Source organism: Pristiophorus japonicus, chromosome 11 (assembly GCF_044704955.1).
Source record: "Pristiophorus japonicus isolate sPriJap1 chromosome 11, sPriJap1.hap1, whole genome shotgun sequence".
Lineage (NCBI taxonomy): Eukaryota > Metazoa > Chordata > Chondrichthyes > Pristiophoridae > Pristiophorus > Pristiophorus japonicus.
This window is the reverse complement of record NC_091987.1, coordinates 37,201,532-37,221,596: the sequence shown is the minus strand read 5'-3', so window position 1 is coordinate 37,221,596 and position 20,065 is coordinate 37,201,532. Positions and strand designations below refer to the sequence as shown.

General features: G+C 44.2%; 1 protein-coding gene across 12 annotated transcripts in view; it reads right to left on the bottom strand.

Moving 5' to 3' along the window:
* Window positions 1-20,065, bottom strand: part of dmd (dystrophin) — a 2,299,423-nt gene that overhangs the window by 597,421 nt on the left and 1,681,937 nt on the right. For all 12 annotated transcript variants that reach the window (XM_070893344.1, XM_070893337.1, XM_070893339.1 and 9 more), the window contains one exon: window positions 6,763-6,864. In XM_070893344.1, coding sequence (XP_070749445.1) covers window positions 6,763-6,864 — 102 coding nt within the window. The remainder of the gene's footprint in view (window positions 1-6,762; window positions 6,865-20,065) is intronic.

Sequence of the window (20,065 nt, the reverse complement as noted above, 5' to 3'; positions counted from 1 at the left end):
AATTAATCAGTGAGCTTTTCTAAAATAATAACTTGTATTTACGAATTTTGGCATAACCAAATCGGAAACGTTGTGGCCTAATATCAGACTACACCTTATGTCGTGCAACGTAGTCTTCACTAAAAATAAAGCATTCGTTTATACAGCGACTTTCACATTCTCAGGACATCCCAATGCGCGCCATAACCAATTAAGTATTTTTGAAGTGCAGTCACTATGGTAACATATGGAAACGTGGCAGGCAATTTTTGCACAGCAATATCTCACAAACAGCAAAGAGAAAAATGACCAGATAATTTGTTTTAATGCTGCTAGAGAGATAAATATTGCCTGCTGTAATAGGATTGCAACAAGGCAAATGATTTGAAAATTCTAAAATAATTTTTAACCATTTAAAACCATTTTTGAAGAGACTGTTTAACTTGAACATTGCGCATTAATGTCGTGTGAAAATACTGTCCCTGCTATGACTGACAATTAGCATATTCTGCAGCATGAGAAACATCTCTTAAGCCCGATATCATGGTTTCAAAGTTTAGTTATAATGGGCCCAAGTTTCCACATGATTCGCGCCTGATTTTTAGGAGCAACTGGTGGAGAACGGACTATTTTAGAAATCGCAATTCTCCACATTTTTTTTTCTGCAGTTCTAGTCAGGTAGAACAGTTCTAGTTTAGAACAGAATTTTTTCTTCAAAAGGGGGCGTGTCCGGCCACTGACGCCTGATTTGAAAGTTTCCACAGTGAAAATGTACTCCAAACTAAAGTAGAATGGCGCCAGTGAAGATTTTTGTAGAACTGAAAAAACCTGTTCTACACATTAAAAAATCAGGCGCAGGTTACAAATTAGGCGTCCAGAACGAGGTGGGGGGGAGGGGGGAAGGGAACTCATTAAATTCGACAATAAATCCTTATTTATACTTATACAAATATTATACAAATAAATCCAACCTGAATAAACATTTATAAGCCAAGAAAAGATTAAATAAACCATCTTCCGACCTGTGTGAAAGTGCTTCAGCCAGGGAGAATTCTGCAGCTATTCGTGCCGCTGAGCAAGAGAGGGAGGGAGAGAGGGGAGGGAGAGGGAGAGAGGGAGGGAGAGGGAGGGAAGAGGGGGGGGGGGTCGGGGAACGGGAGCGGGGGGGAGCGGGTGTCGGGTCGGTTCGGGGGGGGAGCGGGTGTCGGGTCGGGTCGGGGCGGGGCGGGGGGGGGAGGAGCGGGTGTCGGGTCGGGGGGGGGAGCGGGCCTCGGGTCGGGGCGGGGAGCGGGTCTCGGGGCGGGGGGAGAGCGGGTCTCGGGTCTCGGTCGGGGCGGGGGGGGAGCGGGTCTCGGGTGTCGGGTCGGGGCGGGGGGGGCGAGCGGGTGTCGGGTCGGGGGGGGGAGCGGGTCTCGGGTGTCGGGTCTCGGGTGTCGGGTCAGGGCGGGGGGGGGGAGCGGGCCTCGGGTCGGGGCGGGGAGCGGGTCTCGGGGCGGGGGGAGAGCGGGTCTCGGGTCTCGGTCGGGGCGGGGGGGGAGCGGGTCTCGGGTGTCGGGTCGGGGCGGGGGGGCGAGCGGGTGTCGGGTCGGGGGGGGGAGCGGGTCTCGGGTGTCGGGTCTCGGGTGTCGGGGGGGGGGGGGGGAGCGGGTGTCGGGTCTCGGGTGTCGGGGGTGGGGGGGAGCGGGTGTCTGGTCGGGTCTGGTCGGCGGGGAGGGGGGAGCGAGTGTCGGGTCTGGTCGGGCGGGGAGCAGGAGCTGGCCGTGGGAGGAGCCTCATTCACGCAGCTCCAGTGAGGCCATTGGGCCAGGGCTAGGAGCTGCGTGCTTCGGGCCCCTCCCACACAGTTCGGCGCCTGGAGCTACTGCACTTGCGTGCTGACTGTAGTGCGCATGTGCAGAGGTCCCGGCACTGTTTTCAGCGCAGGGACCTGGCTCCGCCCCCTCCCACAGCTCGTGCCGGCTGCGCCGAGTGCCACAGGACCTGTAAGTCGGTGGAGAATACCGAGGATTTTTTTAGGCGCCGTTTTAGGCGCGAAAAACGGGCGCCCAGCTCGGAGGGGCGCCCTTTTTTTTTCTTGTGGAAACTTGGGCCCATTAGATGTCGGTTAAGAATGACAGATGGCCCTGAATCACCGTACTGCTAAATATATAAATGTGCTTCTTTGTTAATGACACCATGCTGTCACTAAGTCTGTATGCCTGTTATATAGTGGGCTCGCAGCAGTACTGAACGAGTTCTTTACTTTGTCAGAGCCATTTTTTGTTTTAGTAATTAATTAAACTTTTTTTCCCATCAATGCATTTTTGCTTGTTTCTTGGAATGAACAGTTCCTGTACTGACAGGTCATAATTAGCTGCTTCTTCAAAATTGTGAGCTGATAATGAATTTAAAAGTGCATCAAATTATATTATTATCCTGAAAAAAATTTTGTTTCCAATATTTCTCTATTAATTTATGCAGATGAAATGTTATGACATTTTTAATGACAGCCACACAAACACTACAAGTTTATTAACTGTTCATTTATCTCACTGCGGGAGTTTGTGAGAGCTTGCTGTGTGCTAATTGGCTGCAGCGCTTCTCACATTACGACAGTGAATACACTTCAAAAATACTCCATTGGTGTGAAGTGCTTTTGGGCGACCTGAGGTTGTGAAAGATATATATAAATCCAAGCTCGCTCTTTCTTCTTTATTGTAACAGTGAATGCATCCTGCAGCCCTCATAAAAATTAAGTAAAACATAGTGCTACTTTAAAACAGAAGATTGATAAATGGCCATTTAGCCCCTCAAGCCTGCGTAGTCCACAGGTGTAAAATGTACCCGACAAGGGATTCCACTTCGCCCATTCAATCTCCTGAGGGAATGTTATATGTAAATACTCCTTGATCTCAAAGGTTGACACATGAAATCCAGAATATTCAACCATCCTTGTATCTCTACAATTCAACTGTGGCCTGCTGCCCTGAAAACAAACATTCCTTTCCTGCTCCAGCAGACTTGTACCATGGAATACTCGATCAAGCGAGAGAGCTGAACCTGTTTCTGAGGTGGAAATCATCTTGTACAATAGGTAGCTACTGTGTAACATTAACCAGGACCAGAATGATCTCCAAGACTAGTTTTGATCGCCTAAGGGGGTTGGAGAGGAATGTTACACATTTCCAACACCCCCCCCCCTCTGCCCCCAATACACAAATTGGCCTGGATTTTATCTGGTTTGTCACGATTCCTAAGAGATTACACGGTTTTCAGGTGGGACAGAGAGTGTATTTATCATGATGCACAATGCATCGCAAATCTGTGGGACAGGCTGGATGGACCAGTGTGTCTTCTCCTGTCCATCATTGTTTGTACATTTGTACCTCGGTCTGTGCCAATCCTGTTGGCAGATGTAACGCAGCTAATTTGGCTTCTGAAGGGCTTTCATGTTTAATTAATTCAATATAGAGGGAACAAAGGTGGTTAGAGAGAGAAAAGGAGAGAGAGAGAGAGAGATACAAATTTCACTTAGCAACAGCCTGTTTTGAAGATTGAGTATGGCCTTGGGATCTTTATAGTGTTGCCATACTGTAAATATCCCACCACATACCATTGCAACCTACGAGGTACAAATCGGTTAAAGGATGGAACATTAAATGTAAACTATCGAATTTTGATGTACGGAAAATGTAAACTTATGTGCATAAGAATCAGCTGAAGGTCAGTGCATTTTACCAGAGACTACCAAATAAGGCCAAACTTCTTCCAGTTTGATTAAGAGAATAGTGTATAAAAAATAAGTTTTTGTGTTAAGATTAGAGAAGAAAGGGAGAAACCTATCTTGAGTGCATATCTACACTCAGAACTGCTGACAAAACTCTGCTTTAAACTACAATATACTCAGAAGAAGTTATACTCCGCCTTTAGATTATTTTTTTATGTTAAAGTAGGAAAAATAATGTGATTGTAATCATAAGAACATAAAAAAAAGGAGCAGGAGTAGGCCATTTGGCCCCTCGAGCCTGCTCCGCCATTCAATATCATAGCTGATCTGATCACGGGACTCAGCTCCACTTCCCAGCCCGCTCCCCATAACCCTTTACTCCTTTAATCACTCAAAATTCTGTCTATCTCTGCCTTGAATATATTCAATGACCCAGCCACCACAGCTCTCTGGGGCAGAGAATTCCACAGATTTACAATCCTCTGAAAGAAGAAATGTCTCCACATCTCAGTTTTAAATGGGTGGCCCCTTATTCTAAGACTATGTCCCCTAGTTTTAGTTCTCCTTATGAAAAGAAATATCCTCTCTGCATCCACCCTGTTGAGCCCCCTCATTATCTTATATGTTTCAATAAGATCACCTCTCATTCTTCTGAACTCCAATGTGTATAGGCCCAACCTACTCAACCTATCTTCATAAGTCAACCCCCTCATCTCCGGAATCAACTTAGTAAACCTTCTCCGAACAGCCTCCACTGCAAGTATATCCTTTCTTACATACGGAGACCAAAACTGCAAGCAGTACTCCAGGTGTGGTCTCACCAATACCCTGTACATTTGTAGAAGAACTTCTCTGCTTATATACTCTTTCCCCCTTGCAATAAAGGCCAACATTCCATTTGCCGTCCTGATTACTTGCTGTACCTGCATACTAACTTTTTGTGTTTCATGCACAAGGACCCCCAGGTCTCTCTGTACTGCAGCACTTTGCAATTTTTCACCATTTAAATTGTAATTTGCTTTTCTATTATTTCTGCCAAAATGGATAATCTCACATTTTTCCACATTATACTCCATCTGCCAAATTTTTGCCCACTCATTTAGCCTGTCTATATCCCTTTGCAGATTTTTTGTGTCCTCCTCATAATTTGTTTTCCCACCCATCTTTGTATCATCAACAAACTTGGCTACATTACACTCAGTCCCTTCATCCAATTCATTAATATAGATTGTAAATAGTTGAGGACCCAGCACTGATCCCTGCAGCACCCCACTAGTCACTGTTTGTCAACCGGAAAATGACCTATTTATCCCGACTCTGTTTTCTGTTAGATAGCGAATCCTCTGTCCATGCTAATACCCCCAACCCCATGAGCTTTTATCTTGTGCAGTCACCTCTTATGTGGCACCTTATCAAATGTCTTCTGGAAATCCAAATCCACTGGGTTCCCCCTTAACCACCCTGCTCGTTACATCCTCAAGGAACTCCAGAAAATTTGTCAAACATGATTTCCCTTTCATAAAACCATGCTGACTCTGCTTGATTGAATCAGGCTTTTCCAAATGTCCTGCTACTGCTTCCTTAAAAATGAACTCCAGCATTTTCCCAATGACAGATGTTAGGTTAACTGGTCTATAATTTCCTGCTTTTTGTCTGCTTCCTTTTTTAAATAGGGGCATTATATTTCTGGTTTTCTAATCTGCTGGGACTGCCCCAGAATCCAGGGAATTTTGGTAGATCACAACCAATGCATCCACTATCTCTGCAGCCACTTCTCTTATGACGCTAGGATGTAAGCCATCAGGTCCAGGGGACTTGTCTGCCTTTAGTCCCATTATTTTACCTAGTACTACTTCATAAGTGATAGTGATTGTATTAAGTTCCTCCTTCCCTATAGCCCTTTGATTATCCACTATTGGGATGTTTTTAGTGTCTTCTACCGTGAAGACCGATACAACATTTTTTTTCAATATCTCTGTCATTTCCCTGTTCTCCATTATTAATTCCCCAGTCTCATCCTCCAGGGAATCAACATTTACTTGAGCAACTCTTTTCCTTTTTCTATACCTGTAGAAACTCTTACTATCTGTTTTTATATTTCGTGCTAATTTACTTTCATAATCTATATTCCCTCTCTTAATAATTTTTTTCATCGTTCTCTGCTGGCTTTTAAAAATGTCCCAATCCTCTGGCCTCCCACTAGTATTGGCCACATTGTATACCTTTGTTTTCAATTTGATACCTTCCCTTATTTCCTTAGTTAGCCACGGATGGTTATCCTTTCTCTTGCAGTCTTCTCATTGAGATATATTTTTCTTGCGAGTTATGAAATATCTCCCTTAAATGGCTGCCACTGCTCATCAACCGTCCCATACTTTAGTCTATTTTCTCAGTCCACTTCAGCCAACTCTGTCCTCATACCTTTGTAGTCTCCTTTATTTAAGCATAGAACCCTGGTTTATTCATAAGACTGAATTTTTTACTACTCAGCAGAACAGAAGACTGTTTAAATACAACAAATCCCACTCCCAACCAGATATTTATCCAGTTTCTTATGAAAGGAGTTAATCATCTGAAATGCTTTTGCTGTTGGTTTGTTCTAATTATTCATTCTGAAACTTACTATAGTTTGTGTCTGACATCTTCCTGCAGGCTGTTACAAGAAATAAACAACTTTAGCTTTGTTTAGGATTGAAGGGAAAACAATACAAACTTCTCCAGAAAATTAGAAATACTGAAAATGTTGTTTTATAAGCACCTAAACCTATATTAGTTTTGTGCCCCAGTTCATTTTCTCCTTATGTACCTCTTGCAAAAATATACTAATTCATCAAGTAGTTAATGATTTTACTCCAACACTAAATCAGTTCCTTAAAGACAACACATATGTTATTAAAGTTCTGAATTCAAATTAAATTTGAATTATTCATTTTTATATCAGTTACTATGATTTTGATGTGATTGCTCTATATTATTTCAATTTAAAAATCTTGCTGCCCAAGTCAAACATTTAAAATAAATTATTGGAACAGTTACAAAATCTCTAATATAAAACCATATATGTAAGAAGGAGTTACCTTTAATGATCGAGGGATAGGCTTTTCCTTACAGAAGTGCTGCGCCTTGAACAATACACCTTCCACATCAGCCTGCTTGGCTAGTACTCCTTCTTCTGTCTCCTTAAAACAGAAATAGATTAAAAATATATATTATTCTGAAATGATCAATAAAGCCATTTATAAGTGTTGACTCCTTTATAGATCGCTGAAGTCATTCCATTCTGATTATGTTCCAACAGCTGACTTATGCTGACTTACTAACCAGTGTACGTGGAACTTTCTGATCACAAACCTCTGCATAGATATTGTCAACAAATCTTGAATTTGCAATAGTTGCTATAAATGTGTGTTTTACTTTCTTGTCACTTCTTAGCAGAAGCAGCCAACATAAGCAGCAGTTTCAAATTCAATTATGCAGGCAAATGATAGCAATTACATATTTGTAGCAGGTTTTCAAAATCAATTCTCACCTAAAATTCAGCAGCTTAAAGCTGAGAAGATTGCATAAGAAAATATGGAATGCAAAAGGCTTTTCACCCAATCAAGTCAATTCCTTCGACAGAATATAGATAATCTGCTCTATGCCAATTATTCTCCATAAACCCTCAAAGACAGTTGACCAAAAGACCACAAAAATACTTGAAACTGCACCGCTTATTATTCCAGCCTAGTTAATTGCTTTCCCCAGATGACGTTTCTATAGCTTTAAGAGTGCAGAAACTACCTCGCTCAATGATGTACTTGATGATCTCGGTCTTTAAGTCCTTTCTTAAACAAAAAAAAATGTCACGGGAGGAATTAATTAACTGTTTTTACTGCAAGTCTGTTTCAAATAACCATTACTGTTCTTAGTGAAAAGAAATTCTGTTAATCTCTGGTCTCACTTGAGGCATGTTAATTTTAAACCTATGTCCTCTCGTACTGTACTCACGCTGTTAAATGAAACAACCTGCTTACATCTACATTATCCATGCCTCTCAGCATTTTAAGACCTGGATCATTTTTTTGTTTCCGTCTTCTTTTCTCTACTCAAAACAAGTTAACTTCTGTGTGAGCCTCCTCATAACTTGGACCTCATGAAAATATGGCAACACATTGGGCCCATCTAACACCACCCGATAAACTGATGATCCAGTCCACCTCGATACAAGGGATCAACATACATGTTGGGTACCCTAAATCACACATAATGTACCAAATATGAATTCACTAATGAATTATACAAGAATAGGATGACTTGTTTTAACTTATAACCAAATACTCTTAAGATACATTCTTGATTAGGTTTGTTAGCAGCAGCTTCACAACGACTAAGATGTCATTGAATGTGCATTAATCACCCAAAATCCTTTTGCATTTGCACCTCGCTAATGGATACATATTTCACATTACCTTTTCCACATGCCTTACCGTGCATTTATCCACAATAAAATCTATTTGGCATTCCTAGCTAATTTGCTTCATTGCTCTAGATTCCTTTAGAGTCCTACGAACTTTGGTAATCTCCCATGTAGCACCTTATCAAAGGCTTTCCTAATATCCTTGTACATGACATCCACTGCAATTGCTCCATCTACCATGTTTCTTACCTCTGCAAGGAATTCTATAACATTTGTTAAGTACGATCATTCCTTTTCAAATCCATGCTGGCTACTTTGAACTATTTTATCTTTTTCTGGACATAGGCCCAGAAATTGCGGCCGAAGGCTTCTTGCGTGTGGATTACTCCGACCAAAATTTTTTTTTAACGAAAGTACCCGGTGGTCCCAGAGGAACGTAGACTTATGGTCCGAAGCCTCCATTCGCAGTCCAGCGTACGGGCACACATATTTCAGGAGTGTATGTGCAGCCTGGGATCACGTGGGCTGGACCAACCAATTAAAATGAAGTATCCCCATTTAGAGTAATAGTGATTTCTGTTTGTACAGATATCATCATTTCTGTGAATGGGGATACCCCAAAAAACACACAAACATTTAAAATAAATAATAAAAACACTTCACATATTTAAAATTAATTTAAATTGAATGTAATTAATTGTTTCAGATAAAAAAACATTTCTTGAATTTAAAAAAATATTTTAATAGGGGTAAAAATAAACTTACCTTAATGGACAGGGTTTTTAATATAAAATGATTGATAAAATGTTATTTTTCTACCTTTTAAAACTCTTACGCTAGTAAAAACAGGCCATATGCTGGTAAAAGCAGGCATGAGAGTATGAAGGATATTCGCTAGGCAGGAGTTTGGCAAATAGCCCAAATCTCTGCCTGTGAATGTCCTTCTCCCGGGGACGCACCCAGAAAGACCACAATTTACGGCCCATAGTTTTAATTTCATCCATAGTTTTTTAAATCTCATAATACTCCTGTGAAGTACCTTTGAATATTTCACTACATTAAATGCGCTATATAAATACAAGTTGTTGTTGTAGTTTAAAGTCCCAAGGTGAAGAAATTAGAATTGCACTCAAAATGCGAGACAAGTCAGTAGAGTGATCACTCTGTGCACTGGTCTGGGTTTTTTGGAGCCAGGAGGAGCATTTCAGACTCCACAATATAAATAATCTTTTCAATGTATTTGGGCCTTTTTTTTTAAACTGGCCTCAAGCAGTCCCTTTACGTACTGCTGTTTAAACCACTTTAGACCTGAATGAATTAGAACAACTAGTTACTGTCTAATTACACTTCAAAGTCCTACAACCAGTGCAGGATGCCGATTTTAATAATCAAATCAGCCTGTTACAGGCGGGCGTCTGGGCAACTAAAAGTCACTTGATTCAATTTCCTGTGAGGTGCACTTCCGGGGTCAATTAGGTGTAGGAGATTGTGATCCGATTTTGGATCCTATTTCACACACCTGAAAAATGGGCGTATCGATGTCCAATTTCTTTCCGCAACATTTCCCCTCTGTAAAATTTCCCCATCACATATGTTAAGCTAATTGGCCTGCAAATACCTAACTTAGCTCTCTTTCCCTTTTTAAAATGGGTACTACATGGGCCACTTTCCAATCCTTACTCAATAAAACCCTGAAATAATCTATGATGAAGTCAAAAATAGCTCAACAAAATGTCTCAAGAGAAAGGAACTGAAAATACATTTTCTTGACGACATCTTCCATAGCCTTCTGTTTCGATCTCTGAACAGACTCATCTTTTGCATGCAGATTGGTGCAACAAATAAATGCAAGAGGAATAGTGGTTCCAAGTTCAGGATAAATCCCCTGGAACTGATGGCTTACATCCTAGGGTCTTAAGAAAAGTAGCGGCAGGGATTGTGGATGCATTGGTTGTAATTTACCAAAATTCTCTGGATTCTGGGGAGGTCCCAGCAGATTGGAAAACTGCAAATGTGACGCCCCTATTTAAAAAACGAGGCAGAACAAACCAGTTAACCTAACATCTGTGGTTGGGAAAATGTTGGAATCCATTATTAAAGAAGCAGCAGCAGGACATTTGGAAAAGCAAAATTTGGTCAGGCAGAGTCAGCATGGATTTATGAAGGGGAAGTCATGTTTGACAAGCTTGCTGGAATTCTTTGAGGATGTAATGAACAGGGTGGATAAAGGGGAACCAGTAGATGTGGTGTATTTGGACTACCAGAAGGCATTTGACAAGGTGCCATATAAAAGGTTACTGTATAAGATAAAATTTCACAGGGTTGGGAGTAATATATTAGCATGGATAGAGGATTGGCTAACAAACAGAAAACAAAGAGTCGGGATAACTGGTTCATTCCCTGGTTGGCAACCAGTAACTAGTGGGGTGGCGCAGGGATCAGGGCTGAGACCCCAACTATTTACAATCTATATTGACGACTTGGAAGAAGGGACTGAGTGTAACATAGTCAAGTTTGCTGACGATACAAAGATGGGAGGAAAAGCAATGTGTGAGGAGGACATAAAAAATCTGCAAAAGGACGTAGACAGGCTAAGTGAGTGGGCAAAAGTTTGGCAGATGGAATATAATGTGGAAAGTGTGAAGTCATGCACTTCGGCAGAAAAAAAAATCAAAGAGTAAGTTATTATTTAAATGGAGAAAGACTGCAAAGTGTTGCAGTACAGCAGGACCTGGGGGTACTTGTGCATGAAACACAAAAGGATAGTATGCAGGTACAGCAAATGATCAGGAAGACCAATGGAATCTTGGCCTTTACTGCAAAGGGGATGGTGTATAAAAGCAGGGAAGTCTTGCTACAGCTGTACAGGGTATTGCTGAGGCCGCACCTGGAATATTGCATGCAATTTTGGTTTCCATATTTACGAAAGGATATACTTGCTTTGGAGGCAGTTCAGAGAAGGTTCACTAAGTTGATTCCGGGGATGAGGGGGTTAACTTATCAGGAAAGGTTGAGTAGGTTGGGCCTCTACTCATTGGAATTCAGAAGAATGAGAGGTGATCTTATCGAAACATATAAGATTATGAAGGGGCTTGACAAGGTGGATGCAGAGAGGATGTTTCCACTGATGGGGGAGACTAGAACTAGAGGGCATGATGTTAGAAAAAGGGGCCACCCATTTAAAACTGAGATGAGAAGAAATTTCTTCTCTCAGAGGGTTGTAAATCTGTGAAATTCGCTGCCCTGTGGAAGCAGGGACATTGAATAAATTTAAGACAGAAATAGACAGTATCTTAAACGATAAGGGAATAAGGGGTTATGGGGAGCAGGCGGGGAAGTGGAGCTGAGTCCATGATCAGATCAGCCATGATCTTATTGAATGGTGGAGCAGGCTCGAGGGGCTGTGTGGCCTACTCCTGTTCCTATTTCTTATGTTCTTATGTTCTTATTATACTCAAGCACTTCATCTTTGGAAGACCTGAGAAATTATCCTTACCATGCAAGGTGTGCATGGAATATTTCATGCTTGATGTGATAATGGCCAAGTACTTCATTCCAATTTTGGTTCCAACTTTTTACATAATCTTTTCCATTAGTAGTCACAAATTTCTGTGCAATTTGTCAAACTGAATGTGTCTGTAATATGACATTATAACTACCTGATAAGTTAATAATGGGTCACTTTACCAATATTTAATGTTGGAAAGTTTGTGACCACAGCTGAGGAGTGAGCAAATTTGTTCTCTTATGGAAGGCACTGGAAAAATTGTGATAGACCGACAGAGTCCTCTCAGCACCTGTAGCTGCAGTTATGAAGCAGAGAACAGACTAAGTCATGGTAAACAATCATACAACAATTTTGCAGTGAAGATGGCACACAAACTCTGTATCCTTGTCATTGAAGCCATCTCCTTCTCCAGCCACTGTTTGAGGTTGAATTAGATTGTTCACAACCTCAACCCCCTATTCAACCCCAAACTGAGCTTTTGACTCCATATCCTCTCCATCACAAAGACCATTAACTGGCACTTCCAGATCATCACTTTTGTTCCTATCTCAGCCCTTCAGCTGAGCTAAAACCTTCATTCATGCCTTTGTCACCTTTGTCTAATGCTCTCCTGCTGGCCTCCCAACCCTCACCCTCTGAAAATATTAGCTCTCAGAGGGTCGTGAATCTGTGGATCTCTACCCCAGAGAGCTGTGGAGGCTGAGTCATTGAATATATTTAAGGTGGAAATAGACAGATTTTTGAATGATAAGGGAGTCAAGGGTTATTGGCGGAGGGCAGGGAAGTGGAGTTGAGGCCAAAATCAGATCAGCCATGATCTTACTGAATTGCGGAGCAGGCACGAGGGTCCAGATGGCCTACTCCTGCTCCTATTTCTTATGTTTTTATCCAAAGCTCTGCTGTCCATATCCTATCCTGCATTGCGCCAACCTTCTTCTTGATCTTCCTCCCTGCAATGCTCCACCTCACACTCAAAAAGCTCCCCGCTGGAGTGGAACTAAACTATAGAACCAGTGGGAAACTGTTCAACCTTTGTTGCCTCCAGGCTAGATCCAAGACCATCCCATCCTCTGTCGTCGAGCTACAGTACGAGGACGATGCTTGTGTTTGCGCACATTCAGAGGCTGAACTCCAAGTCATAGTCAACATCTTCACCGAGGCGTACGAAAACACATGTCTCACACTAAACATCCGTAAGACAAAGGTCCTCCACCAACCTGACCTCGCCACAAAGCACTGTCCCCCAGTCATCAAGATCCATGGCGCGGCCCTGGACAACGTGGACCACTTTCCATACCTCAGGAGCCTATTATCAGCAAGGGCAGACATTGACGACACTGCCTCGAGTGCGCCAGCGCAGCCTTCGGCCGCCTGAGGAAGAGAGTGTTCGAAGATCAGGCCATCAAATCTAGCACCGAGCTTATGGTCTACAGGGCTGTCATGATACCCGCCCTCCTGTATGATTCAGAGACGTGGACCATATACAGTAGACACCTCAAATCACTGGAGAAATACCACCAACGATGTCTCCGTAAGATCCTGCAAATCCACTGGAAGGATAGATGCAACAATGTTCGTGTTCTCGATCAGGCCAACATCCCTAGCATCAAAGCACTGACCACACTCGACCAGCTCCGTTGGGCGGGCCACATTGTTCACATGCCTGACACAAGACTCCCAAAGCAAGCGCTCTATTCAGAATTCCTACACGCAAGCGAGCCCCAGGTGGGCAGAGGAAACATTTCAAGGACACCCTCAAGGCCGCCTTGATAAAATGCAACATCCTCACCGACACCTGTGAGTCCCTGGCCAAAGACCGCCCTAAGTGTAGGAAGAGCATCTGGGAGGGCGCTGAGCATCTCGAGTCTCCTCGCCAAGAGCATATAGAAAACAAGCGCAGGCAGCGGAAGGAGCGTGCGGCAAACCAGACTCCCCACCCACCGTTTCTTTCAACCACTGTCTGTCCCACCTCTGAAAGAGACTATAATTCCCATATTGGACTGTACAGTCACCTAAGAACTGACTTTGAGAGTGGAAGCAAGTCTTCCTCGATTTCGAGGGACGGCCTATGATGATGATGATGAAGTCCTGCTGTACAATTTCTTTCCTAAACATCTCCTTCTCTCTGTACTTCTTTAAGACCCTCCTTAAAACCTACCTCTTTGACTAAGCCTTTGGTCAACCCCTCCCAATAACTCCTTCTTTGGCTGAGTATCCATCTTTTTGTTTTAACTCTATGAACCGCCATGAGATTTTTCCACATTAAAGCTGCGTACAAATAAAACTTGTTGCCGTTATACAAAATACACAAAATTAAGCCATTGTCATCAATGCACAGTAGCAAGGTTTAACATATATTACACTATTGGTCATGCCAAATATTAAGAGGATCAGGAGTGATTTGCTAAACTCAGAGCCAGTATCTCGTGCAGAAACCTTCGTCAGAACTGGGCACAAATATTTCTCGTGTCCAGCTACAGGCAGTAAGAGTAGGCAAAGCAAATGTAATTCTTCAGAGACCTGCAAGCATTCAGCATCTATTACTACACAGACAAACTGCATCATCCTTGCAAAAGTGTCAAGCTACATCTATGGAATCTTAGAGCTATATAGCAGAGGAAAACTAGAAAAGGCCCTGGTGGTAAGGGAAGGAAATCACACAAGAGCAGCAATGTTGGCACAGAGACAAGACTGAAGTAATCCATATCTATGGCTGTGTGCGTGTGTGTATAAAATAATAATTTGCTCTTTCTCCCTGTGCAACAAATTGGTTTCCAATACAATGCCAATGCACAGCTGGTGGCAGAAGACAACAGACCCGATTAAACCCCTGTGAGATCAGGTTGCCAACCCTCTAGGATAGCCATGGAGCCCTCAGGAATTAAAAATCAATCTCTTGGACACTGCTGTGAGCAACCAAAGAGAAAAATCATAGGGACATTGAAAAATATTATGTGTTTTTTTCCATTTTTTTAACCCTTTCATTTATTAGTCATCAAAATATTGGAAATGGAAAATAAAGACTGTTTGCCTATCGGGGCAGTTGGAGGTGGGAGAGGAGGTTATGTGATGAAACGTCCAACAATACATCGAACCAGAGTTGGCACTATGAAGAGGATGTTGCATACATTCCAGATGCCAAGACCTTGAATGGAATGGGCACAGCAGAAACTGGCCACTAGCTTTGAGCTTCTGGTTTGGGTTATTTTATGCACACGGTCTAACATGCTTCAGTTAATGGTAATTTATTATGTGCACACACATAAGCATCAGTGGTAGTGCTTACAGCACTGGTTAAACTGCAGCCATTTAGAAAAGAAAAGATCTTACATTTCCAGCACTTTTCACATGTCTTAAAAGACAGCTAATGAATATTTTGAAGTGTACTTTCTTTTTGTAGACATATGCGACAACCAGTTTGTCACACAGCAAGGTTCCGCAAATAGTATTGAGATAAATGACGAGTTTATCAATTTTTGGTGGTGTTGGATGGACATCGACAAAACTCTCTGTTCTTCTTCTTCTTCAAATAGTGCCATGGGATCGTTTATGTCTATCTGACTATGCAAGTTGGGCCTTGATTTGACATCTCATCCAAAAGATGGCACCTCTGACCCTGTAATACTTACTCAGTGTTGCACTGAAGCCCTGCAATGGGGGTTGAACCTATTGGCCTCCTGACTTAAAAGGAGAGAGTGCTACTACTGAACCAAGCTGACACTTAAGTCATGTGCACGGAATCATTCTATGCTTTATTTTCTTTGCACAGGGATGCTGCGATGTGACCTTCAAACAAAGAAGCAGCAGCACATCACATCCCACAAACACTGTAAGGACTGGAAGCATCGAACCCCCAAGGATTTATTGGACATTTGTCTGGACATTGCCTTTAATATTTTTCTCACCACAGAAAGAAAGCTGGAAGCTGTTTGTGGGAGGGGCCCAGGTGCGGCTCTATGTTGGACTCAGAATGATGGGCAGCGAGTCTGGAATGACAATGGTCAACATAAGGCAGGAGGTGGGCGAATGGAGTCCATCGTTAGGCAAGGTGACCTCGTCAATCAGTGATTACCTGGATGAGTTACCAGAACAATAGAGAGCCATTAAGCCCAGACTGTCTGGAAGCGAAAACCCATCACTGGACTCAAACACAGGAAGCCTCGAAAACAAGGAACTTTATTGGGTAAAAGCAGAAGACATACCCACAGAAAACCTTGAAACAAAGGCCAAAGGAAGACACACCCACAGAAAGCCTCAACAGCCATGACCCAGGAAGGGCAAACAGACTTGGATATAAAAGGTGACTGTGTGGCCATCTCTCGCTCTCTCTCTCTCTCTTGCCTCGCTGCTTCGCCCCTACAAGAATCCAACCCTCCGTATTGTGATGGAGAGAAGAAACCAGAAGAGACACCTTTTCATCGGAAGAAGCAGCGAGTAAGCCAGTGAAATTGGTGAGCATTTCTGCACACACATCTTTTAAGATCACAGTCATGGTGTGAGGTGGTGTCATGCGTTCTCCCAACCAAATTCTTAGGGGTTTACAGGGGAGGCGTTTTAGACGTTGGGGTACTTCGCGTTAGGGGCCTGTTAGACAGGCCACACTGCGTATTGTACTGCATTTGTTTGTTTTACACACCAGGGTGTGTGTGGTTTTACTGGGTGCAGGTGTGTGTTTAGCTTTAATAAAGCATTGCCGGTTGAGATCGAGGTATTTGTCCGTGACTCATTCATCTGTTCAGTAGAGTAATCACTCCCAGGTCTAGAACTAGTGTAACGTGGGGGTGCGTCGAAAACACCTAAGGGAAACCACTTACATATTGGCACACAGAAACACACCCCAGAACCTAGAGGGTGATGCACTGTGCCTGGGGGAGGAAGGAGACTATGGATAGACATAATCGACATGAAAGTCTATTCCAGGTTTATATTACTCTTTGCATGAAGGTGAGCTGTTTGACAACAGTCCTGCATTTGCCTTTCACTAGTTTGTACGATGTCCCCTTGGCTCGACATTCATGATTAATCTTGAAATACTGCTCCTAGTCGAAAATCATTTACTTGCCTTTATTAACATGCCTCAAGAGCAATGTTTTCGAAGATAACCAGTGTTTCAGCTGAATGCACTTTTTACCATTTGTGTCCAGTGAATACACCCAATGATGAATGATTGCTACTGACAACTGAAAAAAAAAGTTACTCTTCCAAGTGGAACTGGGGAAAAGACAATTCAACACAACCTAGCGCAGTGTGATGTTGGGAGTTTCTTTATTTAGTGTGATGATAGGGATATACATTCACCATTGTGCCACTGCATCCTACAAAACCCAGGCAGAGGCCCTGTGGGAAGGAGGAAGGAGGACAATAGGAGTATGTGTGTGTGTCTGAATTCGGCCCATACAGCAGAGCCTGGTCTCCAGTTGTCTTGGATCCCCTTGCCACTGGACCAAGACCTTGCTCTGTCAAGCCCATGTGGTAGCTGGTGTGCAACAGCCACCCCACATTAAAAGAATTCATGCACAGGCATCTTCCACTCTTTAAGATGAAGTTTGGGACTTGGATCCTCAGGACCCTCATGGACAACCCCAACAGCAACAGACCAGAATACCGCACCGCTATTGTTGCCTAGGAATTCGGGTGCTTCAACATTGACATCGTCGCCCTAAGTGAGACCCAGTGGGCAGGAGGAGGCCAGCTCAAAAAGCAAGGTGGTGGCAACATCTTCTTTTGGAAAGGCAAACCAGAAGCAGAACGCTGCCTCCATGGAGTTGGCTTTGCCAAAAAAAAAAACTAGTTTGGCGTCTCAGAGATTCCTCCTGTGGCCCCCTTACTCTTCGGCTCACCCTAGCCCAGAACCAGTGCGCTATGGTCTTCAGCACATATGCCCCAACACTGGAAGCTACAGACGAGACCAAAGAGGAAATCTACTCCAGCCTTGAACAATCCTTGTCCCGAGTCCAAACAAGCGACAAGCTGATCCTCCTTGGCGACTTCAACGCCAGAGTCGGAAAGGACACTGACCTCTGGGGAGGTATGATAGGCAGAGAAGGGGTAGGGAAAGCCAACTCCAATGGCACCCTCCATCTGATGAAATGCTTAGAACATGGCCTCATCATAACTAATACCCTGTTCCGTCAGAAGGAAAAATATAAAGCTTCATGGCAACACCCTCGCTCCAAGCACTTGCATCTGCTCGGGTACGTCATCGTCTGAGCAAGGGACCGCAAAGACTTGCACATCACCCGCGCCATGACAGGAGCTGAAGACTGCTGGATGGACCACCGCCTAATTCGCTCTGTCATCACTATTAACATTGTCCCAAAATAGCGACGACAACAGAAACAATGCCACAAGAAAATCAATGCCGGTGCACTCAAAGACCCAGTTAAGAAAGCCCTATTCAGCCAGCGCCTCACTACCAACCTGACGACTCCCAGTGAACCAGAGACACAGAGTGTCCACTGTGCCTGGTCGACCCCCAAGGCTTCCATAATCAGCATCTGTGAAGAGACGCTCGGTCACTCGATCAGGAAACACCAAGACTGGTTCGACAAGAATGACCAGGAGATCCCGGAGCTAATATGCCGCAAGCGCAAGGCATTCTTGGACTGGAAGCAGCAACACAAGGGCAAGAAAACAGCTCTACAGAACAGATGGTGGGTGGAAAAAGCTCAAGAAATCCAGCAGCAAGCTGACAGCCACGACGTGCGAGGATTCTTCAGCGCAATCAAGACGACCTACGGCTCGAGCAACCAAGGCCCTACCCCACTACTGGCCAAGAATGGGGAGATACTCATCAAGGATAGAGAGGCAGTCAGCGCCCACTGGAAGAAGCACTTTGAGAATCTCCTCAACTGAGACTTTGTCTTCGACATGAGTGTCCTTGACTCCAGCCCACAGCAATGCCACCCACCACCATCTCAGCACAACCCCAACCCGGCACAAGATTGAAAAGGCCATTCGACAATTAAAGAACAAGAAGTCATCAGGAGCAGATGGAATCCACGCCAAAGCACTAAAACATGGCGGAGAAGCACTACTGGTGCAGATCCATGACCTCATCTCTCTTATCTGGAAGGAGGAGATCATGCCAGGAGATCGCAGAGATGCAGTAATCATGACCATCTTCAAGAAAGGTGACAAGTCCAACTGCGGTAACTACAGAGGAATCTCCCTGCTGTCGACCACCGGGAAAGTCATCGCAAGAATCCTCCTGAATCGCCGCCTTCCTGTGGCTGAAGAACTCCTCCCACTAAGGGGCACAGTGGACATGATCTTCACCACACGAAAAAATACAAGAGAAATGCAGGGAACAGCACCAAATCTTGTACAAGGCCTTCTTTGATCTCACAAAAGCCTTCGACACGGTCAACAGTGAGTGATTATGGAGCGTCCTCCTCAGATTCGGCTGCCCTCAAAGGTTTGTCACCATTCTCCGCCTGCTCCACGATGACATGCAAGCCGTGATCCTGACCAATTGATCCATCACAGACCCATTCCACGATCGGACCGGGGTCAAGCAAGGCTGTGGCATCGCACCAACGCTCTTCTCGATCTTCGTTGCTACAATGCTCCATCTCACCCTCGGCAAGCTCTCCGCTGGAGTGGAGCTAAATTACAGGACAAAAGGCAATCTGTTCAACCTCCGTCGCCTCCAGGCCAGATCCAAGGTCATCCCATCCTCCGTCAGCCTGCGTCTGCACACACTCGGAGGCCGAACTCCAAGCCATTGTCAACACCTTCACCGAGGCATAGGAGAGCATGGGCCTTACACAAAACATCCGTAAGACAAAGGTCCTCTACCAACCTGCCCCCACCACACAGCACGGCCCCCCGGTTATCAAAATCCCACGACGAGGCCTTGGACAATGTGGACCATTTTCCATACCTCGGGAGCCTGTCAACAAGGGCAGACATCGACGATGAGATCCAACACCGCCTTCAGTGTGTCAGTGCAACCTTTGCTTGCCTGAGGAAGGGAGTGTTTGAAGATCGGGACCTCAAACCTGGCACCAAGCCCATGGTCTACAGAGCAGTGGTGATACCCGCCCTCCTATATGGTTCAGAGATATAGACTAAGTACAGCAGCTACTGCAAATCACTGGCGAAGTACCACCAACACTGCCTCTGCAAGATCCTGTAAATCCATTGGCAGGATAGGCGCACCAATATCAGTGTCCTTGCTCAGGCCAATACTCCCAGCATCGAAACATTGACCACGCTCGATCAGCCATGTTGGACAGGCCACATTGCCCGCATGCCTGACACGAGACTCCCAAAACAAGTGCTCTACTCGGAGCTCCGACATGGCAAGCGAGCCGCAGGTGGGCAGAGGAAACGCTTCAAGGATACCCTCAAAGCCTCCTTGAAAAAATATAACATCCCCACCGAGATCTGGGAATCCCTGGCCCAAGACCGCCCAAAGTGGAGGAAAAGCATCCGGGAAGGCGCTGAACACCTCGAGTCTCTTCGCCGA